Source organism: Gastrolobium bilobum, unplaced genomic scaffold (assembly GCF_033153095.1).
Source record: "Gastrolobium bilobum isolate Gb01-03AN ecotype WA unplaced genomic scaffold, APGP_CSIRO_Gbil_v1 utg803, whole genome shotgun sequence".
Classification (NCBI taxonomy): Eukaryota; Viridiplantae; Streptophyta; class Magnoliopsida; order Fabales; family Fabaceae; genus Gastrolobium; species Gastrolobium bilobum.
The window spans coordinates 20,001-28,620 of record NW_026897871.1 but is presented as its reverse complement, the minus strand read 5'-3'; the positions used below and the strand labels follow the sequence as shown (position 1 = coordinate 28,620).

Here is an 8,620-nt window from a genome sequence, read left to right as displayed (position 1 = left end):
GAGAAAGAGCAAACAAAGAGGGGAAAGAAATCTAGAGAGAGAAAGAGCAAACAAAGAGGGAAAATAAATCTAGAGAGAGAGGCAGACAAAGAAGGGATATGAGAGAAAAATTTAAAATTATAAGAGGTGACTAATCACCGTTAAATTTAATTATGATCTCATGGTAATTAAATTGGTTATAAGGGTGATAAATTTAACTGATGGTAAATATAACCTCCCCATATTTATTAGCTATAAAATTTTACAACTAGTTGTTTAGGCAAGAATACACGCAATTATATCTGAAAACAATAAATATTTAAAAAACCATCAATGAATAAATAAATAAATAAAAAGTAACTTAATAAGGAAAAAGTTTATTTAAACTAAATTTATTTTCAAAGAAAATAAGAATATATCTACCACTGAATTCTGATAGATTAAAATTAAATCAAATGATACATAAACCCTTATATACTCACTTTAAAAATGTTTATTTTAGAAAAGTCTTCCCTCCGTAAAGTACCATAACTCCTTCAATATTAGGAAGCTGATCCATGTAAAAAGGAACACCAACAGTCTATCACATTGGCAGTCCATGAAAAAGAAGAAAGTTGTAGAATAACCACAACCCTGTGATCACAAAATATCAGTACAAAATAGGAGAGAAACAAATATTTATCACTCAAGTACTGAATGCACTTGAGGAGATTGTCTACTCATGTTTCACTGTAACACACCAAAATAATGAATTGGATTTGTAGAAAAACACTGCTTTGATATACAGGTACTTTTTTCAGCAAATATAGCTATACAGACACTTGCTGATTTAGGTTACATATCCTGATATAATGAGAAACTAAAAAAACTTAAGTTACACAAGGTACAAAAGACACCAAGGTAATGTCACCCACGATAATTAAACGAGCAACGTATAAATAATAACAAATCAAAAAAGCATCAAAAAAGGCGGTGCATCACCAGTGTAACAGAAAAATTGCATGTCATTTCGCATCCTTTCCTGTGATAGATGAGATACTTCTTGTCACTTCAGAACTCTTTGAATCCTTTACAGTCGCATCAGAACTCTTTGCATCCTTTCCAGAGATGGAAGATGAGACGCCTCTTGCAAATTCTGAACTCATACCAAGGTTGGTGTCTGGAGGCAATGATAGGGATGATGCAGATGGAGTAATAGAATCCAGGGACATATTAGCCACTGGGGGGAAGTTAAGAGGGTTAACTTCAGTGACTTCCTCATTGTTCTCGTCTAGGTAGACAACATCCTGCATTGTAAGCTGATGATATTCAACGACCTCCCTTAAAAAGCGATTCTCACGGGCGTAAACTGAGTTCTCACGGGCCAAGCGAGCTTTTTCAGCCAGAAGAGTTTCAAGTTGAAGTCGTATCTGTAATTGAAATTGTATCGTTAAAAATATATAAGAAATTGGTGAAATGAGAATACATCAGCATATTTTCCATAACGGCACAATGTGAGTTAAAATCTGAATAATCAAATAAATCGAATTAAATATGTAGGGAAAAACTTAAATTCGATCAATCTAAATTTGGGTACGGTTTCTTGATTCCCTATTTTAAATGTATTCGCAGAGAAAGCAAAGGGGTAAAAGTGTTGTTTTGAAAAGAAAAAAAAATTACAGTAGAGAGAAAAGAGGGAAAGAATTTGGGCAGGATAACATAGGAAGGATATCCACATGCACTAGTGGAAGTCTTTAGAAACTCAGTTTAATAACTTTTTGTAGAATATAAACTTTACCAATCCAACTGTTGATATGACTGATAATCAAGCATATGAAATCAAAGATAAACTAAAACTTATCTAATAGTCGAAATTTACTTATATTTTAAAAAACAGATTATACGTTACAATAAAGTAGTTCAATGAAGTATTAACTAGTTTTTAAATATATGAAATTTTATAAATCATGAGAACTTTCAACCTAATGATTGGATTGAATAAATTCAATGCCCAATTTATCTAAAATTTAGAGTGCATGAAAACCAAGATAACATCGCATGATTTGGGTCAAGATTTTAAAAACAAACCACCCAAGTTAGGTGGTGGGTGGTATTTTTGGGTCGGGATTTCAGCCACCACAAACCAAATTTTATCTCAATTTTTTTGGTGAAAAAAGTTAAGATTAGGGAAAGACATGCCCCCATGTAAGGTCAGAGAAAACCACCAATCTCATCGAGGGTTTACAGGTTTCCTACGAATATGACATCATAGACTACGCTATCACGGTTGGCTCAAAATGGCATGGGCAAGGTTGAGCTATTTATGATACATGTTGACCATTTATTAAAAACAAACCTGTTGGGTTGATGGGTTCAGACACTTCAATGGGCCAACAAAGAATTAATTTAAAATTATAAAATAATACCATTCTTTTAGGAGTGGATCCTCTCATATGTTATTTAACATGACCATGTCATGTGGAAGAATCCTAACCATACAAAAGTGAATCAATGGTGATGATTTTGTAACTACCTATTCCAATATTTTTTCTTTCTCTTCCCTTATTACTATTGATTCACCTTTATACGGTTAAGATTCTTCCACATGATATGATCATGTTAAATAACACATGAGAGGATCTATTCCCCATTCTTTTTACTTAAGCAAGCTACCATGCTTGATTGATGCATGTAACCAACCCAACCTAGCGGAATAAGTCTTGGTTGTTATTGTTGTAACTTGTAAGTAAGCTAGCCTGCAGACCAACCAGCATAGTCCTACTCCAACTAAGTTTAAATGGGCTGGAATAAAAAATTTGCCATCAAACAGGCTGCTAACTCAAGAACATAATTCATTTTTTTTTTTTTAGAGTACTAAACATTGTGGTTGGGGGCTCTTGGCCTGTTTTGATGGCATGTTATTAAGAAAATTTGGGGTAAAGCTCAATTATAATAATCATAAAGAACTAAAACTCAGGAGTCAAACAAAGGAAAGAAAAATCAAGACACCCATTTGCACAAAGTTAAATCTTCGAAACTACACAAATATAGGTTAATGAACGAAGATAATATGTTAAGATGAGTGCAGCGAAACAAATAATGCATATCATACAACAATGGGTGGAGCTAGAAATTTGGTTTAGGGAGGCCAAACCAAACATATATAACATGAAAGGGGGAGGACGATCAAGTAAAAATTCATTTCATCTTATGGGGTCATCAACTAAATATATGGATAGGTACATGTAAAATATTACAAACTTTACCATGGAATACCCATGAACCCCCGTGAACCCACCTCACATTATATTTTTAGCTTTTATACAAAATAAGTGCCGCAAAATCCATGCATAGAAATGACTAACTCATGTCTGACACCAGTTCTCTCAGGCTCCAAATTATGTATTGCAAGTAATTGGGTTCCAGACACTGTGTACAATGTCAAAGCTTGTAACATCTTAACAGTTGAAACATAAAAAATTATTTAGGGTTCAAGTCAAGCTCAAGCTTTAAAAAGAATCAAATTCAAATATTAGATATTCAATCTTGCTCAGTTACATACATACATTACAGTCCCACCCAACTCTTACTGAAAGGGACATTTTGTTTTGATGCTTTTTGTTCTTCCTACCTAAACATTATACCATTCACATGATTTATACATGTTTTGATTCAAGGACCCCCCAACACATACACTGCAGGCACAGGTTGGGCATAAATCCAAACAAAAAATTAAATACCCAATTTTAATTTGGTGTACAGATACCAATTCCTTCCCTTCTTTTTACAGTTCACAAAACTTGAAGTTAAGCTGGCAAATAGGTCAAGCCAATAACCATCCAAGAATACTTCTAAATTAGTGACAAAAAATGACTACTGAAAAAGAAGCAGTTTGCTTTGTTATTAAAGTAGCATTCTAGGTTATATGTTTAAACCCCTGAATGTATAGCATAAATATAGCCACCCAATGCACAATGCTCCCACTATTATGGGTTCAAAGTGGATTAATTACAAACAGCTTTACCCTCATGAGCAAAGAGTTTGGAGAGTTGGTAAGAAGCACCATATTCATAAAAGGCATACTATAATCAGTAACCAAAGCAAAAGTAACTGCTGATTCTACTTGCAAAATGGGAGTTTGGGGAGGAGAGGGGCATGTATATAACAGAGAGATAAAATAAGTGAAACAAACATCAGATGATCACCTTCTTTATGTCACTAGAAGATTCAGAAAAGGGGAAATAATGAAATTAAAAGATGAAAAAAAAAAGGAGAAATGCATACCAAATCATCATCATCATGGCTGTCTCCTCTTTCACGATTCTCACGGAGGATTTTATTTTCTTCCTCTAGTTGAGCACATCGATCCTTTGCAAAAGCCAGATCAGCTTTGACAGTCTTCAGCTCCCGAAGAAGCAGTTTTGCTTTGGCAGCCATTGCCATTGCAACCTGTGAGAAAAACCAAAAGGCAAACAATGCATCCCGCTGAGAAGATTAAGAAATATCATAAAAGCTCATATCTTATGATGATATCAACCTGGCACCATGCTTGGAATGATTTATCATAAAGATTCATATTTTCTTATTACAAAACAAATTCACTAGAAATCAACTTTTTTCATTGGGTTGGTGTGGGGGTAGGGGGGAGGCGGGTTATATAAACCAAGAATATTATTGACGATCCTTTACCTTAAAATAAAAAATACTAAAGCAAATGCATAAAAATAATCCAGGATTATTTAAAGAATCCAAAAAATGCTATATAAGGCTAAAGTAAAAATGAGTTGAGAGAAACCAGAAAAGGAACACCAAAATATTAGTTTAGCAATACTCTTGCTTTAGCCTTCCTTGATTTCCATAAGATGAATGATGAATCAAGGAATATTACGGCCCTGTGCAAGCTTTAGGGACCCAAAGTTTTTTACAAATGATTATAGTTTTGACAATTAATTTTGTGGGTGATGGAATTAGTAATTATAAGGTGGAAAGATGGCTGCATTTAAGATATACATTCAATGGAACCTAAGGGCAGAAGCAACATTAAGGAATTTGATTATCTATGTTAAAAGCTAACACGCATTTCTACTTTAGATGGGGGAAAATTACACTATATTATCAAGAAAAAGAGGTTACAATGCTACTTTATGATTGCGATCAGATACATGCAAATAATTACAGTATATTATCAGAGAAATAAGAGTCACACTTTTCTAACTGGACAACTGCATATTCTACTTTTAAAGGAAAAATAAGAAAAAATACAAGATACTAATATAAATAAGGGAATTGGATTTTTTTTTCCTTTTTAAGCAAATGAAAGTAGCAAATAATTATACCACACATCTACGAAGCACTGTTGCCTAAGTGTTTCCATATGTTAGACATGATCACTCAACACATCTGATTTATAATTTTAGAAATTAAAAAGATAAAAAGAATTTCACTGTTTAACACTTAAATACTTTCTAAACATGTTTTAAACACACACATATGCACTCACACACACATAATGTGTAAATAAATATAGTTTTAACAAACATGTATACTTTTTCAGGTACTTATGTTTCAGATTTTTATGTGTGATTGTTTCTGTATCATATCAATTGTATCTTGTACCCCGTATCCATGTGTTTGCTTCATAGCTGAAGTTGATTTCCATGAATCCTAATATAGAAGCTTTGATAAATGAACCCACTCAAAATTGCCTAACTTTAATCAAATCTCAATTCTTGGATCTACTGAATCTGATAACAAAAGATATTTAGAGAACAAACAAATACAAGTATATTTTAGTAAAAACACAAGGAAAAAATAAAAGGGAGATAAAATATAAAAACAAACAACTTGGAGCTAGAATGTTGACTTTTGATGCAGCACTACTTAACCACAAAATTACTTTTATCACATTAAAAAGTGATACACAGTTGCCACCTTACGTCGCGGGATGCCTTCAGTTGAAGTTCTTGGTCTGTTTGATTTGATGATATCTGGGTCCTCAATTGGGATTGTTGCAATGTAGTAGAATGGTTTGTCTCTTGATTCTGTCCAACAGAGTTACCAGGCTTTTTCCTGATATGTTTACGAGTTTCCTGAATAATATCTGAAGTCCGATTCTCAACAATTGTAAAACCCTCCTACAAATGTGAATTAGGATGGGTCTAATAAGATCACAAAACATATTCTTTCTTTTTTTTTGTGGGGGGGGGGGGGGGGGGGGAGAAATTTGCACTTGCAGCTTAATAAAAATAGAGGATTTGGATTCTCATGTTCTTTCTCCATGTTATGATAGAGAAAGACACAAAAACATCTACTGTATGACCCATCATTATTTCTGTAGGATCCATTAAACTTGCTTTTATGTCTTTCTCTATCATAACATGAGAGGGTACAAAACCCACAGCCTATTATAATGCATTCCCATCCCTATCTACATAAGCCTAAGCCCAAAAGGCAAAAATGCATAAGTAAAAAATCTTAAATACAAATAAAAAGATGCATATTCCATCCCGACCACAACTAAAAGAATGAAAATATAGATCTTAAACATTTTCAAAGATTGATGACACTCGTGAAGTAAAGATATCCACATTTTATAATTACATTACAGAGAAAGATAATAAATTAGCAAAAATGTTCATATCAAAAGCTCACCTCCAAAGATTTACCAATGGTGCCGCCAATTTGAGTAAGAGAAGATGTTATAGCATCAAATCCCTTCATAAATGTCGGATTTTCCCTTTTGAGATTGCTCTCCTCTAAGTGATTCGAATTTTGGAACTACACAGAGTGACAACATCTTCCAATTTTACAATTCAAAAAATAATAAGTGGCAGATTACTAGTCAAATGAATTATTATGACATTAATTCAATTCATAAAACATGAAGTGCATAAGGTGTACATGGCTCCTATTTGGTGTTCTGCTAATAGCTAATTCAGCAAGAGTAGCCTTTTCAAATATGGATACATATGGGGCAATTTTGATGCATTTTATAATCCTTGTATTGTGATGTACTTTGAAGGATTCTGTTAAGACCTATTTGCAAGGTATGGGACTTGGAGTCCCATATTGGTTGTATGAGCAACTAATGTGGGGTTTATAAGGCCTTGGGCACTCCTACCCTTTGAGCTAGCTTTTGGGTGGTGCACCTCAAGGTTCTTATCAGATTCTTTATCCTCCTTTTATTTGCACTTCACCTTCGTTCTTTGTATCTGATAAACCTTCTATTTCTATTGAAAAATATAAAGAAATAGATAGATAAAGTGCAGATAGTCTAGTTGACTAACCTTGAACATTCTAAATAATTACAACATTTTTGTGCAGATGTGCATCCCTTCCAAAATGCAAGGCACCTTTTTTGTTAACAACTAAAACTACAAATTTTACTAGAAGATGATGATTGACAGTGACTGACCCAGATGAGCCTTCTAAAATCTTGACCGCATAAAAATTGAGTTACAAATCATATCAAACTTTATTTTTATTTGTTTTGGGGGCATAACATACAAAGCAACATCCTTGCTGAGGACTTCAGATGTAATTCTAAACTCACCCTGCCCCTAGACGCTACACCAGGCAATTGTGATCTCGTCATTCCAGGCATTTCAGATTGCTGGCTTACATTATCATCCTCAATAATTGACTTTGCTTTTCTGGCCAGAACACCCCAAAATCCATTCTTGGACTCATTCAGGCTCTTCATAGATGTATATTCATAGGCTTGTGAATCCTATATTCACAATCATCGCGCATGCTTAGCAAAACGAGACTACCATTTTGAATCAACAGAATGATACATTCAGCACGATCCAAAGAATATAAATTCAAGGGACACAGAAAGAAAATTAAGCATAAGTTAGACATGCATTTCCAATCTTTAATGCGTTCATATTGCATTAGTTTTAGGTTTAGTGCCCACAATTTAACAGCTAGATCTTACAAATATTTCATCTAGTCTTTTAGTATTAGAAATTTGGAGCTGGAATCATGTGGAGATCAAAAATTAAAGTAGTAGATTTGACATGTGGGCTAATATCTAATAAAAGAGTTCACCAAACGAGAGAGAGAAATACAGAATAAGAGGTAAAGCATCCTCAGAAAAATACAGATATATACAAAAACACTGTGCTCCTAAAGGCCAGATGTAGCTGATATGAAGGTCTTCTAAGGATTTGGAGGTGACAGTTTATATACACTAGATTTTGACTAATTCCGTTAAAATTGATGTGATTGTCATGTAGCACAAATTGCAAGTGCAACGTGAAACATAACATCGCGTATGATACACAGGGGCAAAATGAACCTTGTAAGGGCTTTCATCGGCTCTGTGCCACATACAATTGAGCAGGCAACAGAGTGCCATTAGCAACTATCGCCAAGGTACTGTATACATATAGTTCTGATCATTTAGAGCATTTGGTTTGAGCAGAATGTGAGAAATCTTATCCAGCAATTTTTTAAGCTTCACTGGGATAGGAATAGTTTTCCACTTTTCAGGGCTTAGTGCTAGGGATTTTTTAAGGAGGTTTCTTTGACATATTTACAGAGCGATTGAGGAGCTCTTTCAAACTAAAGTTTTCTATTTCCCTCTCTCTCTATGTGTCCTTTGTGTCTTCAGCTTTTAGGAGGGTCCCTATGTTGCTAATGCTCCAGCTCTGTATTT

General features: G+C 34.0%; 1 protein-coding gene across 1 annotated transcript in view; it reads right to left on the bottom strand.

The window, feature by feature from the left end:
- Nucleotides 1-708: 708 nt before the first annotated feature.
- Nucleotides 709-8,620, bottom strand: part of LOC133310947 (uncharacterized serine-rich protein C215.13) — an 8,605-nt gene continuing 693 nt past the window's right edge. Inside the window, exons 2-6 of the mRNA XM_061511942.1 lie at nt 7,511-7,687; nt 6,610-6,735; nt 5,895-6,092; nt 4,243-4,407; nt 709-1,388 (exon numbers count right to left, since the gene is read on the bottom strand). Of these exons, the coding sequence (XP_061367926.1) occupies nt 984-1,388; nt 4,243-4,407; nt 5,895-6,092; nt 6,610-6,735; nt 7,511-7,687 (1,071 nt within the window). The 3' untranslated portion in view covers nt 709-983. The remainder of the gene's footprint in view (nt 1,389-4,242; nt 4,408-5,894; nt 6,093-6,609; nt 6,736-7,510; nt 7,688-8,620) is intronic.